This window comes from Artemia franciscana, chromosome 3, assembly GCF_032884065.1.
Source record: "Artemia franciscana chromosome 3, ASM3288406v1, whole genome shotgun sequence".
Classification (NCBI taxonomy): Eukaryota; Metazoa; Arthropoda; class Branchiopoda; order Anostraca; family Artemiidae; genus Artemia; species Artemia franciscana.
In genome coordinates this window covers 22988744-23015982 of record NC_088865.1, presented here as the reverse complement: position 1 = coordinate 23015982, position 27239 = coordinate 22988744, and the positions used below count along the sequence as shown (strand labels likewise).

The following is a 27239-nucleotide window of genomic DNA, read 5'->3' as shown; positions in this document are numbered from 1 at the left end:
TAAGAAAGATCAGATTTTGCTAAAACAATTTTCAAATTCATACCAATATAACGATGTTTGAGATAAAAAATAACATACTGCCTCAAATACTGCTTCATATCTACATATAGAAGAAAGGAGGGGGGCTATCCTCCTGAAAAGGGTTCATATAAAACGTAGAAAAATTCGGCTTAAAAATACAATTTTTTTACCATTCCCCCCCCCCAAAAAAAAAACCCGTTTGCATCCCATCCATGATTGTCAGACTTTTGTCCGTCTTTGAGATAAACACTGCACTTATCCCAATCTTCCACATAAAACGAGATGGTATCAGCAATAAAATTTAGAGGTAACTTCAGATTAACTGTTAGATGTTCTCGGAGCCTTTTACTGTTTAAAATTGTTTCGTTTTCGTTTGAGTTGGTGCAAACTTTCCTCCCTTGGGAATAAACTTTCTTCGTATATATAAAAGCAAAGAGGAGCGACGCAGTGGAAATTTGCCACCTAATACACTTCTAAAGGGCTCCTCCCTGAAGAAATGGAAATTTGGGCCTCCATGCACTTGGAAGGAGGGAGGAATAACCTAATCTTTGTGAAAAAAATAGCAACCCTAAAACTTGTACTTAGTGCAGCTACGACCAGGTGCGTAGGTTTTGTTAGCTGCTTCTAGTCTTCACTAGCCCTTTATAAATAAAAATAAATCCATTTCGTATGCACGTAGCAAAATCTGCAAAATTGTAACATTAGGGTCTACTTCAAAACACGTCGAAAGATTGAAAAGCAATACAGAACAAAAAAAGCTGATAATGTGATTTCAATAGAACATCATTCCTGCACACAAAAAAGGCGAACTGGGATCCCTCTGAATGTTGGACCTGTGTGCCCAATGTATAAGCGTAATATTAATTTTAAAACCTATTTCAATTAGTCTCCAAGTCATTATTCTTTCTAATTTAACGTATTATGTTATTCAATTTTCTAACTTTAGTAACGTTTTTTTTTTTTCATTACTCTTTAACAAGGTGGATAAGAATCTTCTTATAGGTACAAATGCGATAACAAAAACAGGGCCGTTCATCCTTGTGTACTTGAATCCTGCTATCATATGATTACTTATAACACATCTGAACCCAGCCAAAAAGAAAAAAAAAGACAGGATAACTTGTTTCTTATTACGAGTGGCATCCTACTTCTGATAATTTTTCCGATTCAAATGACCATGGTTTTTTATTATATTTATCATTCTTTTTATTTTTGCAGAACAAAATCAAATGAGTTTGTCTAGTTGGCTACTCTATACTTTGGCCTGTGAAAATACCCATTTTTCGGTCTTAGCCCGCTCCTTTCAAATTTATTTCATACCTTAACTTGGACCTTAAGTTGTCGATTCGGCAAATCCGTGTAGGATTTATTCCAGTCTTCGATTGACCAACCACGAGCATAAAGAATAGATTCAACCAATAGGATATCAGAAATAGCATCACCAACTGTTTGATTGATAATATCACAAAGAATTGCTAATTTCTTTACAGCCATAATCTGTTTATCGGTCATACTAAAAAGGAAACAGTCGATCAATAAATATAAAGCCAAAAAAGGTCTCATTTCTATTCCTAGCTCTTTCTCGGGTTTTTCTTTCTCAAATTAACACTTGCCAACAATAACGACCAAACAAAAATAAAGTTTTGAAGAAAGAAAAATGAATCTGTAAAATGACAAACAAATGACGTTTAAGCATCAAAGGCATTCAAAGATAATTTTTATGATTAGCCTTTTTAATTTCTTTTTAATTTTATGTGTTTGACTTTACGTACTGATTTGAATTTTTTTCTCTTAGCTTTTACTGACATATAAAGCGAATTCGGCTCTATAGAGCTTGTGATAGTCTCTTGAAAATAAATATTATCTTATTATCTTATCTTATAACCCAAACAAGATTGCAACCACGATTCCCTGTAATAAGCACCCTTACACTTACAGAAAAATTATATTAGAACAGACAGACCTGTTCATGGCCTGTAGAAATAACTCTCTGCAAAACTCTTTTAAACAGCTTCAAACTGTCTTTGATGTGAGCCACGGTGCAACATATTGCTCAATAGTTGGGAGATACATTTCAAATTGCTTGATTATTTTCAAATACAGAAATTTTAACAGCCTTAATATATCTATTAGTTTTAGTTTTACGGTATCATATGTCTGATTATGCTCGTTTGTGAAATTGTTATGCTATTGTTATGTACTACGTTATGTTATTGTTGCGTGTGCTATTGTCATGTGTTATGATTTTGTGTGAAAATGGGTAACTTCGTTGTCAAAACAGGCTAATGGCTATTTAAACAAGAGCTAAGAGCTCATATGGCACTTGTGACGAGGCAAGAAGAGCTAAGAGCCAAGAGATCATATGGTATGAGCTCTAGCAAAATTCTATAAATCAATAGATTAATTTAAAAAGGAAAATAAGAGGCTTAATGCCGGTCAAGATTTAAAATAAGAGCTCTGAGTCACAAAGTCCTTCTAAATATCAAAATTCATTAAGATCCGATCACCCACTCGTAAGTTATAAATACCTAATTTTTTCTAATTTTTCCTCTCCCTTTTGCCCCCCAGATGGTCGAATCTGGGAAAACGACTTTATAAAGTCAAATTGTGAAGCTCCCTGACACGCCTACCAGTTTTCATCGTTTTAGCACGTCCAGAAGCACCAAACTCGCCAAATCACTGAACCCCTCCCCTCAACTCCCCCAAAGAGAGCGAATCCAGTATGGTTCAGTCAATCACGTATCAAGGACATTTGTTTATTCTATCCACCAAGCTTCATCCCGATTCCTACACTCCAAGTGTTTTTCCAAGATTTCCCCCTCCAACTCCCCCCAATGTCAAAAGATCTGGTCGGGATTTGAAATAAGAGCTCTGAGACATGAATTCCTTCTAAATATCAAATTTCATTTCGATCCGATCACCTGTTCGTAAAATAAAAATACCCCAATTTTCACGTTTTCCAAGAATTCCGGTTTCCCCCTCCAACTTCCCCGAATGTCACAGGATCTGATCGGTATTTAAAATTAGAGCTTTAAAGCGCAAGATCCTTCTAAATATCAAATTTGATTAAGATCTGGTCACCTTTTCGTAAGTTACAAATGCCCCAATTTTCAAAATTACCCCCCCCCCCCAACTCCACCAAAGAGAGCAGATCCGGTCCAGTTATGTCAGTCATGTATCTTAGACAGGTTTTGATTCTTCCCATCCAGTTTCATCCTGATCTCACCTCTTAAGTATTTTCTAAGATTTCTGGTTCCCCTCAACTGCCCCCCTCCAATTACGCTGGATCCGGTTGAGATTTAAAATAAGAGATCTGAGTCACGAGATCCTTCTAAATATGAAGTTTCATGAAGATCCAATCACTCCTTCGTAAGTTAAAAATACGTCATTTTTTCTTATTTTTCAGAATTAACCCCCCCCCCCCCCGCAATTGAGCGGATCCGTTCCAATTATGTAAATCACGTATGCAAGACTTCTGCTTATTTTTCCAACCAAGTTTCATCCCAATCCCTCCAATCTAAGCGTTTTCCATCATTTTAGGTTTCCCCACCCCAAAATTCCCCCAATGTCACCAGATCCGGTCAGGATTTAAAATAAGAGCTTTGAGACACGATATCCTTCTAATATCAAATTTCATGGAGATCCAATCACCCGTTCGTAAGTTAAAAATACCTCCTTTTTTCTAATCTTTCAGAATTAACCCCACCCCCCCAACTACCCCAAAGAGAGCGGATCCCTTCTGGTTATGTCAATCAAGTATCTAGGACTCGTGTTTTTTTCCCCACCAAGTTTCATCCCGATCCCTTCACTCTAAGTGTTTTCCAAATTTTAGGTTTCCCCCTCCCAACTCCCCCCCCCCAATGTCACCAGATCCGGTCGGGTTTAAAATATGAGCTCTGAGCCACGATATCCTTCTAAATATCAAATTTCATTGAGATCCGATCACCCGTTCGTTAGTTAAAAATACCTCATTTTTTTAATTTTTCAGAAATACCCCCCCCCCCCCAACTACCCCAAAGAGAGCGGATCCGTTCCGTTTATGTCAGTCAGCTATCTAGTACTTGTGTTTATTTTTCCCACCATGTTTCATCCCGATCACTCCACTCTAAGTGTTTTCCAAGTTTTAGGTTTCCCCCTCCCAACTCCCCGCCCTGATCACCAGATCCGGTCGGGATTTAAAATAAGAGCTCTAAGACACGATATCATTCTAAACATCAAATTCGTAAGTTGAAAATACCTCATTTTTCTAATTTTTAAGAATTACTCCCCCCCCCCAACTACCCCAAAGAGAACGAATCAGTTCCGATTATGTCAATCTTGTATCTGGGATTTGCGCTTATTTTTCCCATCAAGTTTCATCCCGATCCCTCCACTCTACGTGTTTTCCAAGATTTTAGGTTTCCCCCTCCAACTCCCCCCAATGTCATCAGACCCGGTCGGGATTTAAAATAAGAGCTCTGAGACACAATATCATTCCAAACATCAAATTTCATTAAGATCCAATCACCCGCTCATAAGTTAAAAATACTTCATTTTTTCTATTTTTTCCGAATGAACCGCCCCCCCCCAGATGGTCAAATCGGGAAAACGACTATTTTTAATTTAATCAGGTCCGATCCCTGATACGCTTGCCAAATTTCATCGTCCTAGCTTACCTGGAAGTGCCTAAAGTAGCAAAACCGGGACTTTAGGTTTTCCCCCTCCAACTCCCCCCAATGTCATCAGATCCTGTCGGGATTTAAAATAATAGCTCTGAGACACAATATCATTCCAAACATCAAATTTAATTAAGATCCAATCACCCGCTCATAAGTTAAAAATACTTCATTTTTTCTATTTTTGGCGAATTAACCGGGCCCCCACTCCCCCCCCCCAGATGGTCAAATCGGGAAAACGACTATTTCTAATTTAATCTGGTCCGGTCGCTGATACACTTGCCAAATTTTATCGTCCTAGCTTACCTGGAAGTGCCTAAAGTAGCAAAACCGGGACCGACAGACAGACAGACAGACCGACAGAATTGGCGATTGCTATATGTCACTTGGTTAATACCAAGTGCCATAAAAAAAAGCCCGGAACCCCACAAAAAGCGTATCAGATCGAAATGAAATCAGGACCGGTCGAATTATCTTAGCCGAAAATCGCATTTAGGAGAATTACTACTCCCCATCTTGATATAACACATAAGTTTTAACAGCCTTAATATCTTTATATGTGCCACTCTTAAATAAATAAAAAAAAAACTACCGAACAAGTAAATTATCCAAGAAAAAAAATTTACACACTTATAATTTGCTAAATAGATAAATTGCAGGAGAATTGTCCCTTCCCTCTCCCCAACACCCTGTACAGGTATGCTTTACTAGCTTTTATGAAAATTCGCAGTATTTCGACCCGAACATGCGAGTTTCAGGTACTTCATTGGGTTTTAACAAAATTCCTTCTAGGTTATGAGATCACTGGAGCATCTCCAGGATGGAAAATTTGCCCCTCAGTTTTTCACATGCATGAACACCCTGAGGATACTACCTTGTTTCTATATGTAAGCCAAGGAAGTCCTTAAAAATCCAAATTTTGCTTCATAAACCCATGTAAAAATCAAAGAACCTTGACATAAACAATAAATATTGAAAATAAGTATTTCAGAGAATCTGTCTCCTGCATCGACCCGTTGTATGCATACTGCGGGAATTCCTTTATTTTAGTAACAATAATCTAAGCCTTTTTTTTATTAACTGAAGGGTTTAATTAGCGACAGGCAATTTTGCTTCATGCTGTACTAGCTTCATCCTGTATTATCTAGGAAAGAGGACAGATCTCACCAGCTTAAAATATAGGATTTCCTGATCCGAGTAGGCAAAAATCATCAGTAAGAAAAGCATGCGAGCAAATGATGTACGTTTATTTCGCTAAAGTAAATATCATCAGCGTAAGGTAGTCTTAGGCAATTTCTAACTTAGCTTAAAGCTAGGGTACTTGAACATGTTTTTTAATTTATCATGTAAACGTGAAATTTTACCTGTTTACTATGAAGTTACACCGTGAAGTTAAACATACTGAGATTCTTAAAAATTCAATGCCCCCCCCCACACCCCAAATTCCTGTCTATGTGTTTGTTGTAATCTCCTTCTGGTTCAGGGCGAAAAAGACATATCTGACGAATGTCTATCTGGTAGATGACGAAAAAAGACGGTTATTCAAGCGGAAAACCAGGGATTTATAAAACTAAAATGACTTGAAAACAGAATGAAACCAGTGAACAAAATACCTTGTATCATTTTGAGAGTTTCTAATCTTCAATGTGGCAATGTCACTAAAAACAACGGTTCCATGACCATTGGCCTGCAATGTAAGGAAAAAGAAATCATAAAAAAGACTCAATTACAAAGGCCATAAATAAGCAGCATGAAAGGAAGACTAAAAACATACCATAATCAGATGCCTTGGCGTACCTAATAACGAAATCAATAAAAACCCACAGTATCATCAATTATTCAATAATCATAAAGTTAGTACTTATTTCACGTTTCTTTAGTTTCTTGTGCTCAGATAATGCTAAAAATCAGCTGAAAGGAAACATCATTTAAGCAATTTGGCAGCATCATTTGAGCAAAAAGGGAAAATGAACTTTTTTTTTTATTCGCATTTCATAGTCAAGCCACGGATTCTTTATAGCTTTTGGTGATAGTCTCATGGGAGAATTTACTGATAGGTTATTTATCCTTATGACGGCAAGTCGACATTGAGGCATATAACAGGTTAAAAAAAAAACTTTAAAAATGAAAAATTTGGGTAAAATTCTAGTTTAGCACATTTCACTATCTTGGAAAGGGGTTAGATTAGAAAAATGAAACTTTTAGTAATGAATCCAGGGCCAAAAATACACTCTGGGAAGAATTTTATGAGGCCTGCGTCTATATTTATGTTATGAGTTTCGTTTCCGGTTCTGTTTGTCTTTTTCCCCTTTTTTTCCTTCTTTTTTTATACTCCTTGTGATGCTTAAAATTTACAACGGATTATAAATAAAATCAAATTCAACTATTGCTATTACTAATTGATTCGCCTTCATAAAAAAGTCAAAAGACAGAGAATATAAAAAAAGGCATACATAATAAAAGGGCAATTCAGCAACTCATTGTAAAATCATACTTTTCATCTGCTTTCTAACAGTAGGAATCGACAGCATAGTCATTTATCGGAGACACATAACAATAAATATTTCTAATAAATTCTAAATAATTCTTAAATATTTCTAAGTAATTCTAACGTGAAAACGTTCTATAACCACGTTTAAAGTATTAACGGTAACCTAAAAGAGCATTCAAAGAGTTTTTAAAATGCAACAGCATGCCACTTTATTGGTCTCTTTTTCAAATACAGGAAAAGAAATTAAAGCAGTCACATAAGCGTTTTTGTAAGTTCTTGTTAGGCCTACCACCCTGGACTAGAAACTCTTGGATTAGTGAAAGATATGGCATTCTTGATCCATACCTGGCCGTCCAAAATCGGCTGTCTCGCTATGTCCGATCTCTCTGCAAGAATAATTCCCTGTATGGGGCCATGGTGCCATAATCTTCTTCTTCTTATAAGTTATCTTTCTAGTTTAGTTATATTTCTCTTGTTATTTATGTATTATGTAGGATAAGTATTTAGTTTCTCTTTTTTGTCGTTTTGTTAATTGTGTTGCGGAGCAACACTACTGCTTTCGTAGTTTTTTTTTTTTTTTTTTCACCGTGATCAGCGACCTGTAGCTCCGAAGTGGTAAGAGTTAAAAATTTGAGATTTTTCAGAGGGAAGGGAAACGTGAAACAGAGTAAAAAAGTTCCAGAGAAGTTCCTAAAATTTCTAACAGTTTTCCATAAAAAAAAATAAAACCCTTTTTTTCTTAGAAACTCTGCGTTCGATGTTTGGCGTCAAGTTAAGACGACCCTAGCTTCGGAAATAAACTTGTTAGAAATACAGTTATGCTGAACTCATGTAGAACTTTCATTTGTCTCTTCGAGAACCTGAGCACAAAATTCCGTAGCTCTTACAGATTTCCCGGAAATAATTCCGGAAAAGTCCATCTCGTTCCGATTTTTTTTGGAATTTTCTCAAATTTTCGATTTTGATGTTTCTTATATTTTTATCGAGTAGTGCTTTGAAAAGTATGCAAGATGAAGTGAAGTGTTCTATATACCAAGTTGCTTCGTTCTCTAAGAGATAATTTCCGAAGTTTCGACGTTCTAGAGGTAACTTCTGTTCTGGACCAGCTAGAATTTTTTTCCAACGCGGTTCGACAGGTCTCGATCTCCTAACAACTGGAGCTTACAATAGTTTCTCCGAAATAAAATTCCTTCTTTGGGTTTTTCTATTTGGAAGTTTTGTCAAGCCCTCGGGGCAATTTAAATTTTTTGGTGAATTTGGTTTGTTTTATATTTTCCTAGCTTAGACCATCAAAAGTTAAGCAGAAAACTATAAGACGTTATTTCCGTATCTCTTTCAGATTTCCCGGAAATAATTCCCGAAATGTGCGTCTCGAAACATAATACTTCGAATTGGCGTCAAGTTAAGACGGCCCTAGTTTCGGAAGTAAACGTTTTAGAGATAAAATAATTATGAACTCATATAGAACTTTTATTGATGTTTTCGAGAACTGAAGCATGAAATTCCGTAGCTCTTACAGATTTCCCGGAAATAATTCCGGAAAAGTCAATCTCGTTCCGATTTTTTGAAATTTTCTTAAATTTTCGATTTTGATGTCTATTTTATTTTTATAACGTGAAATGGATTAAAAAGTTCCTCAGAAAGATGCTTCAAGATAACAATCGAAGCCACATTAGAAAAATGTCCTCTGAAGGACATAATGGAGACTGTTGCTCCGCAACTGTGTCCCGTAGGGCACAGTTGCACGTGTTGCTCCGCAACTGTGCCCTAAGGAACAGGGCACAGTTGCTGCAACACTTCCCGTTGCACAGGCAACGGAGGTCTAGTTTCGTTTGCTTTTTCTTTTCTCCATAGGGTTATCGTTGTGGGTTATTAATAAATGATGAATTTGATGAATGCGAAAGATGAGCGGCGGTCTATACCGTGTTTGTAAATATTTCTAGTTATCAATGCAGCTTTACTTCGTCTGTTCTTCTGGTCTGTTAGTTTATTTTATTATACTGTTTTTCTTTGTTATATTAGATTTATTGTGCTTGCCATTGTTGAGTTACGTGTACTTTTGTTTTTGCTTTGTTTATTAATTTTTTCTCTGTACTCTACTGTTTATACTTTTGTATATTTGTGGGTAATAAATATTATTATTATTATTATAAGCGTCGGCAATAATCGCAGGATGTTAGAGCAAAACAGCAACTTCCCCAGCTCTTCTTTTTCAACTATCTCGTTAGGTTACAGTACAATTGCCTTTCATCGAGCTTTCGGTTTACGTACATCTGAAGCGAGGATTTTCATTACAACAACTAATTCGAAGTTTTTATCCATATTGCATGGCGGTAGATCATACATCTGTTTAACTAAATATAACCTTAGTCAGAGATATAATTACTTTTTTTCTGTTTTGAGCACTGAACATTCAATTAAGCACTGAACTTACTTCAAAATATATACCAATATCGAAATTCGTCGCTTTATGATGAAGATGTTTGACACCAGTTGGAACACAAGCAACCGGTACTTTTAAATTCTCGCTAATATAATGAGTTGAACTACCGTTAGCATATGCAGTCTGAACAAGACCCAAATTAAGCGCCAATCCAGATTCACTCACGAGCTCTTTGAAATAACCAGCAACTAAAATAAAAAAAAGAAAACATTAATCAATATAGAAAACACTCAATAAACTAAGCAATCCACACTAGTTTTACATATAAAATCAAAAAAATTTACTTTTTTGTGAAATTATGAAACTTTAAGCCCCCAAGGACAAATACTTAACTAGACTCAAAGCTTTAAATCTCCTAATTTTCTTATAACCAGAATTAAATTTAAAGCATAGATCAAATCTCGATAGTGGTAAGGTGCACTGGATAAAAAACAATGCATTATTTGAAAGATATAGTAACATTGGAGAATCCTTCGTCTGAGAGGACGCAGGTTCGAATCCCAGTATACCCAATTAATTAGTTTGGGACGGGGGTCAGTGGCGTGGCTCTGTAAGCTTAGCCAGAGTCGACCCAGCTCTAAATGGGTACCTGGAGAAATCTTGGGAAGGTAAACAGGAAGGGTGTGCGAAAGCACAGGATGGTTGCCCCCCCCCCATTGCACTTCCTGGCTGAAGGGCCAAGAAACGGAGATCAGGACCGCCGGTAGGGACTGTAAAGTCTAACGCCGTATCCTTTACCTTACCTTTTTTATAGTAACATTGGGATAATTATATTTTGAGCACATCGCCTTATATTAAGTAGGTTCTATCATTTGATTAAATCCGTTTTCTCTTGCATTGTTCGGTTCGTAAGATATTTAAAAATTTATATTTCCTTAAATGCAGTACATTCTTTTTTCTCGCTTATATATATATATAGCTGGGAAAAGAAGCTTAAAAAATCATAATGTTTTGCCGTATCTTAGGTACCCAAGAAAAATTTCCTGCATAAGCAACCAGTTATGACTAACTAAAAAAAAAAAAATAAAATAAAAAACCAAAAAAACCTCGTCATTTTTTCCAGTTTTCTGCTTTCTTGAATGGTGTTCAGCACAAGGCTTTGTGAGTTAAATTAGCCAAAATAAATAATATAAATTTAAGAGAAACATAAAAATTATGTTTTATAGTTCGGATATGGCCCAAGTTCTGTTTACACCCATTAATATATGGCAATACTAGTTGTCAGATGCATAAAATTTTAGCAGAATTTTTGGAAAATTTCGAAAGAAAACATATAGAACCCCGTCCCAAACCGTTCCAAGTCTTAATTGACGGTAAAAAAAAAAGATCCGGGAGGGACGTGAGCACTAGGTCTCCCTTTCCTATCCTCCAACGCACACGACTCCCCTGTACCGAAGTTGAATGTTTTGCCTACGGGTTAAGTTGCCCATCCTGCCTCCCAAGCAATTACATTTTCAGGCATGTCTTTTTTCTTTCTTTTTTTTTTGCATTCCCGTAGCGATTTAAGGAAAGAAAAATGTATGGTTTATTTGACTAATTTGTAAAAGTCAGGCAAACTACTTAGTGCACTAAGTTAACAGCTCCTTTCAGTTATTTTGACACTTTTAACACCAATTATATATTCAGATGAATGATCTTGAAACCTGAATTGTATTACCTTGAAACCAAAATCTCAGAAAAACTTTGGGGATTATTCCAAAGAGTATGGGTAGCCTATGAGAGCTGAAACTGGCCCTAGTGTCGACAAAAACTATCAATGCCATGTAGCATATGGCTACACATCTGGCAACATTTTTTCATGCTTTGTAATTATTTTTATGCTAGAAAATGAAGTTGGACACTTATTACTAATATGATCTTATCAATTACACTAATTAAATTAATTATTCTTATTATTACACTGAAGAAAATCTCAATGGCGTTGATATTTTTTTTGTCGATAATAGCGCCAGTTACCCCTCTTTTAAGTTACCCATACTCTTTGGATAATTCTTGGTTAGAATTTAAAGTAAAATTCTCTTTCGATCAGAATCTATACGGTTCAAACAGAAGGTATATAGTTCACAATCAAATTGGGTAAGTTCCTGACAATTCCGAAAATTCTCAGAAAAACAAACATTGCCTTCAAGCTTGGTTCCTTTATTTATTTCGTCCAGAATATATTTGATATTGTTTTCAAGACTACCGGCCACTCAGTTCCAATTACTTTTATAAAAATTGGTAATAATTGTCAGGGAAGAGATAAGAGGATCAAACAAGGCATGGAAGGACCATTTGTCTGAATAAATACGATGGTAGCATACAAAAAGAGAGGAACAAAAAATTCCTACGCCGTAATACCAAATTTAAAATAGTTGATTTTGGCGACATTTGAAATTACTGGAATTAATCTGATTTCTGTTCATTTGGTCGATTTACTTTCGAGTAAAACTATGTGAGAAAAGGCATATAAAATTGGGAAGAGGTGATGGGAAAAGACAAACGATGAATTTGGACTTTTAGAGAGTCATTTTGTTCAATATAGTTGTAAGATCCATTAACTATGCCTTTGAGGATAACACGATTCCCACAGTTCTTAAGGAAAGGGCTATAAGTTACGATATTTTTCTATTGTTTACGTATTGAGTTGAGTATAATTTTCACAAATACAAAAAAAAATAAAATATATAAACAATATTATGCCCCAACAGAGAGCAGAGCTCGTAAGTCTGGGACAGTGCAAAAACATAGAAAAACCTCAACATCTCATCATAATAATGATTCCAAAATTTAACACGGCAAAAGACAAACGAAATAGAAAAAAACTCATAAAAGAGAAGTAAAAAGGGTAAGCAAACAAATAAATATCGGGCAGGAGGGGCGTGGGAGGCCATCCCAAACACAGGGACACAAAAACAAAACACACAAAGAAGAAGATCAAATAATTTAATTTTCCATCATCAATGGTGAATAATCAACATTCTTTTCACAAACAATCTTTAATATTTGCTTTTTTAAATTTAGCTAAGATTTTTGGGATGGATCAAACAGAATTTTGTCATCAGCTTATAATTGTTTGCAATGAAGGGTATTTGGTACCTAATCGAAAACCTTGACCTTTCAGAACTTACAAAAGGAATTCGGTACATCCCAGACCTCCGACAATCCGAACGAGGGAGTAAAATTAACAGAGATTTATCATAGAAATAATTTTTAGAATTTTGGGTTTGAAAATGCCATATAGAAGTGTGCAGGATTTCGACTCTTGTTGATAGAAGAGCATCGCCAAGTGCTGAAAACCATGTTGTGACCAAGATGGGCCCAGGATTGCACAAAGCCTCCAACTTACTGGAGGTCCCAGGGACTTCTTGCTGTCCGGTTCTAAGCCGGCTTAAGCGCTTCGGTGTAGACTTGAGAAGATATGTTGGTCCCCATCCTGCACTGGTATCCGGGATCACTGCTTTTCTTGAGGCCAAAATAATTTCAAATATTTAAAGAACATGAAAATTGGAACTTGGAATGTTACGACGTTAAAAAATGACTATCGCATCGACATTTTGACTGACGAATTCAGACGGTTTGAACTGGATTTATTAGGAGTTTCAGAAACTCATATCCCAGGGGTAGGAAGCATGAAATTAGGTGACATAGAATTTGTTTACTCAGGAAGGAAGGATGGGGTACATAGACAGGGAGTAGGGCTCATGATGAATAAGGAAGCTGCTAAGTCTTGTTTAGGCTGGGAAGGTATTAATAATAGAATACTAATTGCTCATTTTATGACTAAAAAGTTTAGGGTATCAGTTATAGTAGTATATGCCCCCATTGAACCAACTGATGGAGATACTAGTGACTCAGATGGATTTTACTTACAGTTACAGGAGCAAATAGACAGGGTACCAGGTAGAAATATGGTGTTTTTGCTAGGAGATTTTAATGCCCAGGTTGGTAGAAATAGGGATAGATGGTATCCTAGCCTAGGTAAATTTGGTGTAGGAAAAGAAAACAGTAATGGCTATAGGCTTTTGCAATTTTGTAGGTATAACAACCTAGTTATAACCAATACGGTGTTTGGTCACAAAATGGCCCATAAGTTGACATGGTATTCACGTGATGGTAAGACAGCAAACCTTATTGATTATGTTATTGTAAACAGAAGACTAGCAGGATCAATACAAGATACTAGGGTGTATAGGAGTGCTGTTATTGACGTTAAAAGTAAAGATCACCATCTAGTAGTGTCTAAGGTTAATTTAAAGCTGAAATTTCGGAAGAGTAACTCCCTCCCGGAAAGTTATGATGTTGGTAGACTTCAGGATGAAAATTTGAGAAAAAAAATTCCAGGAACAGTTGAGTACTAAACTTGAGGGTTTAAAATTTGACAATGTGGAAGATGGATGGAATAATTTCAGAAAAACAATTTGTGAAGTTGCTGATGGTGTCCTAGGGAAGAGTGCTAAGACAGCAACTAGGAATATTAGTGAAAAAGCTTTAGGTTTAATAGAGAGTAGAAGGGGTTTGTATAAGAATTATCTGAGCGATAGGTCGTATGAAAACAAAAGGAATGTAAAGAAAGTGGAGAAAGCATTAAAATATCAACTAAGGAGATGTGAAATGGAGGCGATGGATAAAATTGCTGAGGATCTGGAAGATGCGGCTAGACGGCATAATAGTAAAACATTATACTGGCATGTTAATAAATTGAAAGGGAGTAGCCGATCCGGACTAGTCCCAGTTAAAGATAGAAATGGGGCCACAATTAGTGATAAGGAAAAAGTTAAAGAAAGATGGGTGGAACATTTTGAGAATGTGCTAAACCGAGATACAGTTGCAGGAAAAGATATAGATGAAAATGAAAAAGTTCTGATACCTTGGATGTGAAGGAAGATTTGTTTAGTGAGGAAGAATTAGCGACAGTACTAGAAGGATTAAAAAATAATAAGGCCCCAGGTGCTGATAGTATGATTAATGAGTTCCTTAAATATGGTGGCTCTGAGGTTAGGAATAAGCTACTGAAGATTATGAACATGATTTTTGAAAAAGGGGAAGTACCCAATGATTTTAGGAAAACCTTAATTAAACCACTGTATAAGAAAGGTGACAAGAGTGAATGTCGTAGTTATCGAGGCATTAGTCTGGTCTCTGTAGGTAGCAAATTACTGAGTAATATGATACTTTTTAGACTGAGACATGCTGTAGACAAAGTTTTAAGGGAAGAACAATGCGGTTTTAGAAAAGGTAGAGGATGTGTCGACCATGTTTTCACTCTTAGGTTAATAATTGAGAAGTCCCTTCGTTGTCAAACACCTTTGGTCCTTAGTTTTATCGATTATGAGCAAGCTTTCGATTCTGTTGATAGAACAGCGTTAACAAAGGTCTTATCGTTATATGGTATACCAGAAAAATACATTAAAGTGATTTGCGCTATGTACGAGAATAATACTGCTGCGGTTAAGGTAGGAAATGAGGTTAGCAACTGGTTTTGTATTAAATCAGGAGTTAAGCAGGGTTGTGTTCTATCCCCCTTTATATGGATCATTTTGATGGACTTCGTCTTAAGGAGCACAGGAAAGGCAATTGGAGACCATGGAATCAAATGGGGAGGAAGAACGCTCCTGGACTTAGATTATGCTGATGATTTAAGCATATTAGATGAAAGTGTGAGCAAAATGAATGAATTTTTAGAGGTTTTGCGAGTTCAGGGTGCTAAAATAGGCTTGAAAATTAATGTTAAGAAGACTAAGTCACTAAGGCTAGGAATAAGTGAAGATGAACAGGTGACCTTAGGTAACGAAAAGATTGATCAGGTTGGGAGCTTCAGTTACCTTGGTAGTATTATTAGTAAAGATGATGGGAGCAGTGAAGATGTTAAAAGTAGAATAGCTAAAGCTCAGGGTGTTTTTTCACAGTTAAAAAAAAGTTTGGAAGAATAGAAAGATAAGCCTACAAACCAAGATTAGAATATTGGAGGCTACAGTGATGACAGTGGTCAAATATGGCTCTGAAGCATGGACACTCCGAAAAGCAGATGAAAATTTACTAGATGTTTTCCAGAGAAATTGCCTACGGATTGTTCTGGGTACCCGGCTGACTGACCGTATTTCAAACAGTAGGTTGTACGAAAAGTGTGGTTCAATCCCGCTTTCTGGGGCTATAATGAAAGAAAGGTTGAGATGGCTAGGCCACGTTCTACGGATGAAGGATGACAGATTACCGAAGATTGTCCTTTTTGGCCAACCGTCTGGGGCTACACGGAAAGCAGGTCGTCCTTGTCTGGGTTGGGAGGATGTCATAAATAAGGATTTAAAGGAAATGGGAACTTCCTGGGAGGGTGTAAAGAGGGAGGCTTTAAATAGATTAGGTTGGAGGAGGAGCGTGCGTAGCTGTGTTGGCCTCAGGCGGCTTGGTGTTGCAGTGAGTTATTAGTAGTAGTAGTAGTAGTATATCATTTAAATCGAACAAAGTTAAGAAAAGGAATAACGTTTTAGTTTCCGAAGCATTTTCAAGTTTTGAAGGTCGATGTAAAAAAATTTCCAAGTATTCTTATTTCCCTATTTTGTAGTACCTGTAAGGGTTTTATATGCTTCCGTTTAAATGTATTAAGATATACAACTGAGCAGTAATTCAAATAAAAAGAATTAGAGAGTGGTAAATTATTTTTAAATGGTAGAAGGAAAAATATTCTTCACACGAAACATCGACCCAATATTTTGAGCAAGTTTCAACCTTAAATACTCAATATGATTACGAAATGACAGAAGGGGATCAAGAAAAACTCCTAAATAGCGATATGATTGGACCCTAAAATTTTTTTGACCACCAGCCTGAAGCTCCTGACAAGAAATTTCTCGAGTGGCACGTTTTGAATGACCAAAAACCATCGATTAACTGAGGTAACACTTATAGTCAGATTTTCGATCAATGCCGATGAATCCCTAGCTTTAACTGTTATAGCTGTATCATCTGCAAATAGAATTGCATGGTTAATATTGTCATGCAAACCTCGTGGAAGATCATTAAAATAAATCAAAAATAAAAGTGGACCTAATACTGAGCCTTGGGGGACACCAATATCAATAAGATTTTTTGAATTAGTCATTTTTCCACCGACATCTACTGTGATTTTGCGTCCGACAGGTATGATTTAATATTTGTAATCTTTTCATTCTTATACAGGAATTTATCATTTTGTCAAGAAGAATTTCATGATTTAAAGAATCAAATGCTTTTTTTATATCATAGAAAACAGTAGCCACATTGAAATCATCATCTAAACGGTCATTTATTTCTAATAAAAGAGCTGCAACTGCGTGTTCTATCGAACGGTTTGCCCTAAATCCAAATTGATATTTGGTAAAGAAATTTATTTTATCCAAATAACTAGAAATCCTTTCTTTTAAAAATATTGTTCATTTCTTTTGTATAATATTTGTTATTGGCACATTTTTTTTTTGGGGGGGGGGGGGGTTAGGGGGAATTTTCCGCAGGGGGAAATTCCCACAAGAAGAATTTTCTGTAAGGAGGGAGCTCTCCGGGGGTAAGCTATTCAGGAGAAATTTTACACTAGGGGCATCTGCCAAAATTTCTACATGAAAATCTCTTCTATTTGTCTTGCTCTCTCTTTGCCGACTTAAGGTATTTGTTTTAAAATTGTCTTCAGATTTGTCGAAAAAATATTTAGAATGAATTTGGGATGTTTACTAAGGATTGAAATACAAAAGTTTTTCTAATATTTGAAACATTCATTAATAGCAATTCGCTAAGAACGTTTGTTTACCCATTTAATAATAATTTGAGGTTTCTTCTAAACATAATAAAGTCCTTATATCCAATTGTGATTACCATTTCTTTCTTTAAAAAAATAAATACTTACTTAATGTAGCGATCTTATCCCCATCTAGCATGCAAAAGGTGTTACTATCATCATAAAAAAAGTAGAGGACTCGATCAGCATCGCCATCTACAGTGACATATTTTACACCCCTCTCAAGAGGTACGTTGTCAGGGGGTCGTTGACCAACTTTGACGTAATCGGCACCACACTAAAAATCAAACTAATAAAAATTTCATGGAAGTCTTTACATTTCCAAAAGTTAGTTGGGAAAAATTCCTATTACTCTATACTAGAGTGCAGCCCAGACGGAATAATTGACATAACTGTTGGAAATATAGATGGATTGCCCTTTAGTCTAGTATAAGCCACATCGCATGCCATACGAAAACTTAAAGGGCCTACTAATACATTCTCAAATGTTGAGCACTGTACAAAAAAAAAGAATTACTACTCGATCACTCATTTAACTTAGATGACCTTCAACAACTTTAAACCCCGACAACTTGACTTCAACAATTATTTGGTATGAAAGATCCTTTCTATTACCTTGTTATTTTTTTAAGACCCTTGCTTGGAGCTTTCTGCTTCCAGCCTTACTTAGAGCTACGGTAAAGGTATTATTAAAGCTTCCAAAAATAAAATTCGCACACGGAAATTAGAGATAGCTGCTGCCTTAGCGGAGAGGTATAAATCATTAGCTTAGAAGTCCCATCCCAAAAGGCCAAAAGTCAGCCACGACTAGATAAGTGTTTAATTACTTGAATATAAACTGGTCTCAAGCCTTTCCATTTTATAATACATATACAAAAGTTCCCATTGAATGATAATATAGTCAAATCTAGGATTCTCAACTTATTATAGTCATTTTATATTCTCAACTTATATGAATTCCTTTCACATTTTTTCATATCATTCTTTTCTTTTGTTTCTTTATGCTTTGCATTTTATAGCTTATTTAACCAATTCCTGTATTAACCAGAGTAAAATTCCTGTTCATTTTAACTTTCTATTGTTTGTTCATAGTAGATTCCTACTCGTTCGAGGCAGGGCCGTCCCTAGGTTTGGTGATGCCCCCCACCTCTCGACTCAAACATAAATAAAAAAAAGTCCCAGAAGCCCTAGCCGCAGCTACCCGTAGTCAGACACCCCCAAGCCATGGTGTCCGGGCTAATTCCCACTTTTTTTAGTTTTATTTCGCTCTCTGGTTTTCATAGGAAAATCTATTTTTAAACCTAATTTCCATTTGGTCCTAGGTTTATTCAATAAAAATATGTGAGAAAAGGCACATAGAATTGAAAAAAAGATGATGGGAGAAGCCAAACAATGAATTTGGATTTCTAAATTGCAATATTAGCTTCAGCGGTGTAATCAACAATCCAAGGATTCCTTAACTACTAAGCTAGGTGAAAATCAGATTTTATTTCGTGAAATATGTACTCAAATTCTTCAGTTATTGAACGTTTGCAGTGTTAGCCTTTGGTGTTTAGTTAAAACCTTAGAAATTGTTAAACAAAAATTAGAAAGTTAAACACTTATTCCATCATTTAGAATTATTTCCCAAAAACTCCATGAACGATCTTGAGGTGCAATACGCTAAACATGTCAGTAGAAGTAACGTTTTGGGATGGAGAAGAGTGACCTGGGCCAAAGACCCAGATTCGGGCACCCCAAGCATGCAGTTTGAATTTTCCTGCTCGATCGTGATTTTCAACGGGTTCAACTGATTTTATGAATTATAAAATGTCCACCATTTATAAATTACAAATTAAGGTATTTTCAGTTTGGAGTTTCATTTGCAACTAATAAAAAAAAACCTGTCTCACAACAGGTATAAAAAGAAAAAAAATATATCGTATACTCTTTCGTGAGAATCCCGGAGACAAATCCCCCCCCCCCCCCTTACACAAGAATTGAAGTCGGCATGTCCCCCACCCTCCCTCTAATAAATTGTCCCTGAAAGTTTCCATTGAAGGCGATACAAAACAGGTTAGACTTACGAAAGCTATGGCTTTGGATATATTAATGGGGTAAAAGGGGCAAGAACCCCCCTTTCCAATTAATTCTTTATCCATCTACATGCGTAAAATAGTCTGATACAATTTTTTTCCAAAAATCCAGACTATGCTTTCGATACTTACTTTTATCAACAGAAAAAAGCCTAATGTTGAAATCGAAATCTCGACGCCTAAACTGGGCTTTTTTGTCTAAAACCTCCGAAAATCTTAAATACTGAAATATTTTTGAACACGCGCTTAGTGCATCTTGATTTAAGAAGTACATTCAGCGATCTTAATAATTTTTAATCATTGCATTTAATAATTAAGGACCAAACCTTCAATTTTTTCTGAAGGATCAAAATTTAGGGCTAAAATATGTCTATATATGTGGGAAGCGGATTTGAGAAGCCATTAGGGGGGGGGGACAGACCCAACAGGCCTTCTAAACATATATGGCCTTCTAAAAATGCAGACTGAAAATCCTTACAAGGCCATGACTTCAAATGTAATTACACAAGACAGATATATTGCAAAATCAGCCTCAGATTTGTAGTTAGCACAACGAGAAACCCTTAATTACCCTTTTCGATAAGCAAGAGAAACATATTTGTGGGAGATATGGAACCTTCAGTCACAGAGATTGATAAGTCTATATGACTATAATGTTGACGATTGAACCCTATAAAAAAAAATCAAAAAAAGAGAAGGAAATAGAGCGGGAGAACAAAAATCTCATAATCGGGACCGTCATTGAAAAATTCAGACATAATTAATGAGTAAAATCTCTATATTTCTTTAAAATATTTTGCACTAGAAAATTTAAAACACATAGCAGCTAGCCAAAAAAATTAGAAGAATTATGTCTGAAAAATTGAGACATAATCAGGGAGTAAAATCTCTATATTTCTTTAAAATATTTTGCCCCAGAAAAATCTAAAACATAGAGCAGCTAGCCCAAAAAATTACAAGAAAAGCAAACTCGTACCTTTGAACATTTTCTGCTCAAAAGAGCAAAGCCAACTATTTAAGTTTAAAGAAATTAAAAGCTGTTCTGAGATATATGGGAAGGTTTGTATGACATAATGAGTGTCTTTGGGGGCTGAAATGACAAAAGCCCCCCCCCCCCCCCCCCTATTCATGCTTGCGACCCTGTACTAACTTACCATATAGTTTAATTCACCTTCTCCACTGTTGAAAATTTCTACTTTAAGCGAGTCCTCCAGATAAGTCTTCATGACTTTCATTTTGTGTGCCCCAACACCATTGGCTCCGTCAAAAATGACTTGGTTTGCATATTTTTCATTAAGGGGGTGTATTTCTCGAAATTTTTTGAACGCATCTAAAAAAAATCATATTCAAACTTTATGATCCACTGATAGTAAAAATTATCACTCCTCCTCAATTATTATCACTCTTCCTCAATTATTGTATTTTTTTCTTCATGAGCAATTAAATGAGTAGGTTGTTTTTTTTAATTCTAATTTGTTTTCGTTTTTTTTTCTTAGTCCATATTTTTGCAAAGAGGCTCTTTTAAAGTTAGTTGTTTGACAAAATTTACCTTTTATTTATCTTAAATGTATTGGAAAGTTTCATTTGCACCAGAAGTTTTTCATGTAACTTCTGATGCGAAATTATTAAAAAGAAACATTTTCTATGAAAACAAAATAGTAAATTTAAAACTTGAAACAGACGGGAAACAGCTCATGTAAGATGTCACCTCGAAAAGAGCATTGATTTATACGTACAAATAAACATTAAACCAGAAACAATGAAACACTAAACTAGAGATATTAAAAGGAACATAGGTCAAATTCGCACTACTTGGTGTCTATTTATTCTATTCTACCATTGCAAATGCATAGTTTGAAAAATATGACCGCAAAACTTTATAAAATCTTGTCTATATTCTTTGTTCTATCTTTATGGCTAAAGGAAACATAAGCACCCGAATGCAGCCAAATTTAAATTAGCAGAAATTACCACAAGTAAGTTACACAAAAATGAGAGTGCCATGCCTCATTAACTGAAAACTAAACGGATTACTTTATTGAAAGTTATTACCAATGTATTTTTCTATATACTTGAAACAGTTCAGTTTAAAAGGAAGAAAATTGTGACAATATTAAAGGTTATGCGTTTTAGTGGATCTTGGAAGGACAGAAGCTAGCCAAGGAGCCCCTATATTTTAGGCAATATAAATATGCACATTGAAAATATTATTCATATGACTTTGATTTTAACATGATGCATTACTTCCATCTTGGTACAAAATTTGAATATGAAGGTTCTATTTTAAATGGATATTTACACGGTATAAAGTCTTCTCAGCTGCAGCAACGGTTCAAGTTTGAAAAAATGCTATTTATTAAAAATACCCTTAATGTGTTTTGATTTAGAATTTCTTGCAATACACTCTCAAATTTATAGTCAACGACCTCAGATGACTTTCCAACTTTAGTGATAACCAAACAATACCTATAGAATATGCACTTAATGTGTTTGGATTCAGCCACTCTATAACGGCGGAATAAATTATTTTAGGGCCTTTTATTACTCTTTAGGAGCAATCTGTTTCTGTTTTGTGTTGCTGAAATCTATCTTACTTTATAATTGGTCCTTGTTTTGACAAAAATGACAATCGCGTATATTTCCGGGGAACAGTGCTTCCACTTTACAGGATTTATCTTGAAATTCAGAATTTCTGGACTTCGGCAGATTTTTCTTCGGGATTTTGGAGAATCCAAGATTTCTCAGGTCTTTTTTCTGAATTTATTGCTGACTTCAGCAAGAATTCAGGATTAGGTACAAATAACTAACGTAAAAAAAAACATCAGTCATCATTCTTCGAGCCTGATTTACACATCTTCTTGTTACAGCTTTTGAGGCTTGGAATTTTTAAAGACATTCAATATTAAACGTGAAGCGCTATCTACCACATTTCACTCATTTGAAATAGCTGAACTAGGTTTAAATAGTCGACTAACTATTTAACTTTTCATTGAATAGTTACTCGAACTAACCATTTAAATAGTTAGTATTAGGTATACACTAATACTAACATACAGTGATTTTTATTCTAGTTCTATTTTGAGCTAGAGATAGGCTAGACAGATCTATGCATACAACTCTAGGATCTAGCAACGGATACAAACACATAGAATTAGTAAGTAAATATACCTGGGAACAAATGTGTGCTAATATACGCTCTTTATATCAAGTTCTTGACAATTTCGATCTAATGGGTTCTCAGCAAAACTTTACGTTAAAATCAAAGAATTGTATGGATCATTAATAGATTTTTTTTCTTTTAACAGATGTGACTACAATTTCTCTTGGATGTAAAATATTCAGCTGGACTCGTTTAAATCTACAAACAAAAATCGCAGTACCCCTGGTTTTTAAAATTTCATCATGAAGCGAATAATTCCCTGAAAATAATCATTACCTCAAAAAGTTTAAACTCCTTGTTTTGCTTCTCTAAAAAAAATATGAAAGTGTCAGACACATCATTTCACTTCTGTATCAGCGATAACAGCATGACAAAAAAAAGAAGAAAGCAGCATGAGATATTGCAAGAGAGAAATTTTTGAGACTTTGTTGTTTAAGACTTTCTCAGAGATATGCTATGACTCGTTTTCGGTTGTGCAACAAACTGGGTAGTGACCATCCCCTCAAATTGTAAAAATAGAGTTCTTACACTTTTGGAGAAGGATGTTTCAGATTTCTAGGATTTCATGAAGGATTTTTGAGGGTAAGCAAACGGGTTAAAAACCACGGAACTTTCAAAATGTCAGCTGGTTTCCAATAATCAAGCAAATAAGTGGTGGCCGGCGTCCCCCCCCCCCCCGGAAAATACACCCCGCTGAAAATCCTCCCGTGAGAAATAAGGCTTTCCAAATTTGAGAGTTTTATATGAGTTTTTTCCGTAGGGGGAAGGAATTCTGGTAATTGTGTATTATACGCCACTAACTCAAGTTTATGTTGTGAAAAATTTAGAACAAATCGGTTTCTTCGTTAGTTTTTTTCAGCTTAGCACGAGACAAAACAAAGACAAGTGACAGAATGGATGGGAAAGAATATAATTTGGGCTGGATATTTGCACAATAGGGGGGGGGGGGGTCCAAAGTATAGTTCCAAGTAACTTTATCACAATATTTCATAGCTGACTGTTATTTCAGACTTGTGTTCTAATAATTTTCAAATTATCATTAAGCTGTCTACATTTCACACTTTAGTCATACATATTATTGTTGCCAGGGTTTAAAATATATTTCCGCTACAAATGGTGAATTTAAAAACTGACCTGACATTTTTTTGAAATATCCAGCTTCTGTAGGTTCACCGTACGCACCATTGGTGTTATGAGATACCACAAAGTAATGGAGCTGAGGCGTGGATACTATTCCAAAATTTTTGACTGTTCCTCCCATCTTCTCAACACCCATAACTACAGCATCCATTAATGATTCACTACTTGGCCTATATTGTATATAAAATAATACATCTCTTACACACATAAGTATATATATATATATATATATATATATATATATATATATATATATATGTAAAAACTAACATTTTCAGTTTATTCATTAAGGACTGTACATGATTTGGTGACCTTGGCTGAATTGGTCCACGCAATGTAAGCAAGAATACATTGTTGAGGACAATCATTTAAGTGGCCAAGCATTTTGGCATAAGAAGAAGATCCATTTAGAGAACCCTAAAAACCTTGCATAGCGAGTGAGTCATCAAAACATTTAACAAAAGAAGTAGAGAACGCCACAGTCCTTTAAAATTTAGAAAAGCAACTGAGAAAGCTACCCTTTTCGCAGAGGCTGATGAAGAATGAATTGAGCAATTAAATAATCTACGTATATCCACAATTATAATTTAACAGCCTGGGATATTTCCCAATAGAGCCGCGAGATATTCTCTCAGTGGTAGCCCTGGTAACTAAGCCTTACGCATTGTTTGGATGACAATAAAGATTTATTGTTTTACAAAAGTTAGTAAATGCGAAACCTTAATGAAAATGTCACGTTCAGGAAGACTGCACCCATAGAAGATTTTGCTAGAAAAATTGTTTTGATCGGACCCACGAAGGTTTCACTGAAGGTATATTACACCCACGAAAGATTGCGCAAGAAAAATTACGTCCAGTAAATTGCACAGGCGACGAGATTTTGCACACTGACGGTAGCACTAAAGAAGGTTATACCCATTGACAATTACGCCAATAGAAGATTATACCCACAAGATATTGTTAGGATCTAAAGCCATCTTATACCTATTCCTTACAAGGGCAAACTGACACAGATATATTCCATACATATTCAGCATAGCCGAATAATATACAATACGGATTAAAATATATCCAACACAAATTAAATTTTAAAAAAATCCCCCTACCAAACCTTTCGCTCTGTACAGTAAATTTTTGTCAATGCGTAAATGAAAAGTTTTTTGAGTTTATCGGATATAGCCAGTGGAACTATTTTACTAACAGATACATTTGAACAACATTTGAACTTTATATTCTTATTTGTAAAAGTAAATGCACATCAATAAGACCATGTTTGAGGCATTGTGAAAACTAATTATTTATTTTATTTCCATTGCCCTTGTGTCAGAGCATTCATTCTTGAAATATTGCCTAAATAAATCAAACTTTGGCAAAAAGAGTGAAGGGCTGAAGAAGGGCGGGGAGCTCCATCAGATACATAATATTTTCTGTTCGTCTTAAGGTTCGTTGTTGCGCTTTACCTTCATTTGCGAAAAACAAAAAAAAATTATATAATTTAATTTCGTTTTATGCACCGTAGGCTATCCAGGGCGGAATGTGAGAGGGGCTACCCTCCCCTCAACCACCACTCTTTACATTCAAATTTATCATTTGCATAAGGATGCTTCGGATAAAAAGCTCATCTGGCTTGTTAAACAAAAAAGTGTCTTCCAAAAAAGGACTTTTTCGAAGGAAAGTAGAGAGCCATGTTAAAACCCAAGACTAATGCAAGACTAAAACTTAAAACTCAATGGAGTTTTAGAATAATTTGAGCTTGAAACATCCAGAAATTACAACTAATGAATATATGAAACTCTAACCGAACAGAAATTAAAATGAATAATCATAAAAATCATTAAGATATTACACACTGCTACAAATGGATAATTTTTTTAAACGAACAGAGATTACCACAAATATGAGTAAAGTTACCGCCCATAAAGCTTCTAAAGGCCAGAAGGCCATTCCCACTTTACTAAAACTAATTTGCATTTTGAGCAGTATATTAATTTTGAGTACATATTAATCAAGATTACATGAAACAACAAACAGAAGTACATTGTTTGCTTAATGTATAATAACATTAGCCTCTTGAAGTCTAAGCAATTTGCGATTGAAAATAAAGATGGAAAATACGGAAGGAAAATGTAGGTTGACACAGAAGAAAAAGTGAAAACGATATATTAATTCCCCCCAAAAAAGGTGTTCAAAAAGGGCCAAAACGATATTCCTCAGCCACTTATGGATGGGTAGATTTCAAGTAGATTTCAAATTTTGGTTTGGGAGAGAAGGCAGAGTTAAATCGAAAGATACTATGTGTATCAAGGGCATCAGGAAACCATATCTGTAATATCTAAGGAATGGCTAGGGGACGGAATTGAAACTCTAAGTTACTTTTGGGGGAAAGAAGGGGGGTATGATGGCACTCCAGATATTGTGCGGGGAGAGGGGGAAGGGGCAAATAGTTTTTCTCTCCAATGTAACACAACGATTTCGCTCTATAAGCTTCTATGGGACTTATAATCAACTTACGGTTAAGTAGTGAGGTAAATCAAAAGACATTATGTGATCTGCGATATTTCGGGAACGGCTTAGAACGTCAAGTTGAGAAATTCAGGGAATGTTGAGGGGGAGGACAAGCGAACTTTAAAGTTCGCTTGTCAAGCTTGACAAGCGGACTTGGAAGGAGAGGTTAGAGCTAAATTAAAATAAATCAATTGCATCCAGTTTATCAAAATACCATACTTACAAAAATACCATACCTACAATATCTCAGCAACATCCCGGTCTATTGAGTTGAAACTTTGATGTCGCGTCACAGATAGAAGGGGGAAGGGCAAGGATAATTTAAATTCTACACTGGGGGCTAAATACATTTTGTCTCTCGACAGCCTAAACGGTTTTGGACTCCCTGCGACACTTCAAATCTATTTAATCTATTTGTTTGAAACAATTTTTCATAAACATGTTGCAAAAACCGCGAAGCAGTAATTTCCGTTCGGTTTAAGTTTTAACTTCGCTCTTTACTCTCATCAGAAAACCGTTTTTTTACATTAATCAAACAGTTCGTGGTAACAAACTGTAGTAAGGAGCGACGCGGCTCAATAGTAACCAAACTCTAAGAAATGGAATTTTGATACCAATAGTTACATCAAAAGAATTGCATTTTGATGCTGATTTTAAATATATAAGTTTCATCAAGATCAGTTATACCCATCAAAGTTACGAGCCTGAGAAAATTTGCCTCATTTTAGAAAATAGGGGAAACACCCCCTAAACGTCATACAATCTTAACGAAAATCACACCATCAGATTCAGCGTATCAGAGAACCTTATTGTAGAAGTTTTAATTTCCTATCTACAAAAATGTGGAATTTCGCATTTTTTGCCAGAAGACAGATCACAGATGCGTGTTTATTTGTTTTTTTTTTTTTTTGTTTCTTTTCCCAGGGATGGTCGTATCGACTGAGTGGTCCTAGAATGTCGCGAGAGGGCTCATTCAAACGGAAATTAAAAGTTCTAGTGCCCTTT

The 27239-nt window shown here is 35.5% G+C and overlaps 2 protein-coding genes across 2 annotated transcripts in view; both read right to left on the bottom strand.

Annotated features, from left to right (window-relative positions):
- The window catches only part of LOC136025036 (alpha-(1,3)-fucosyltransferase C-like), a 94910-nt gene that overhangs the window by 45452 nt on the left and 22219 nt on the right, over window positions 1-27239 (bottom strand). The window lies entirely within an intron of this gene.
- The window catches only part of LOC136025034 (phosphoacetylglucosamine mutase-like), a 54248-nt gene that overhangs the window by 8057 nt on the left and 18952 nt on the right, over window positions 1-27239 (bottom strand). Inside the window, exons 5-10 of the mRNA XM_065700679.1 lie at window positions 23724-23899; window positions 20584-20759; window positions 17463-17631; window positions 9602-9798; window positions 6290-6363; window positions 1342-1534 (exon numbers count right to left, since the gene is read on the bottom strand). Of these exons, the coding sequence (XP_065556751.1) occupies window positions 1342-1534; window positions 6290-6363; window positions 9602-9798; window positions 17463-17631; window positions 20584-20759; window positions 23724-23899 (985 nt within the window). The remainder of the gene's footprint in view (window positions 1-1341; window positions 1535-6289; window positions 6364-9601; window positions 9799-17462; window positions 17632-20583; window positions 20760-23723; window positions 23900-27239) is intronic.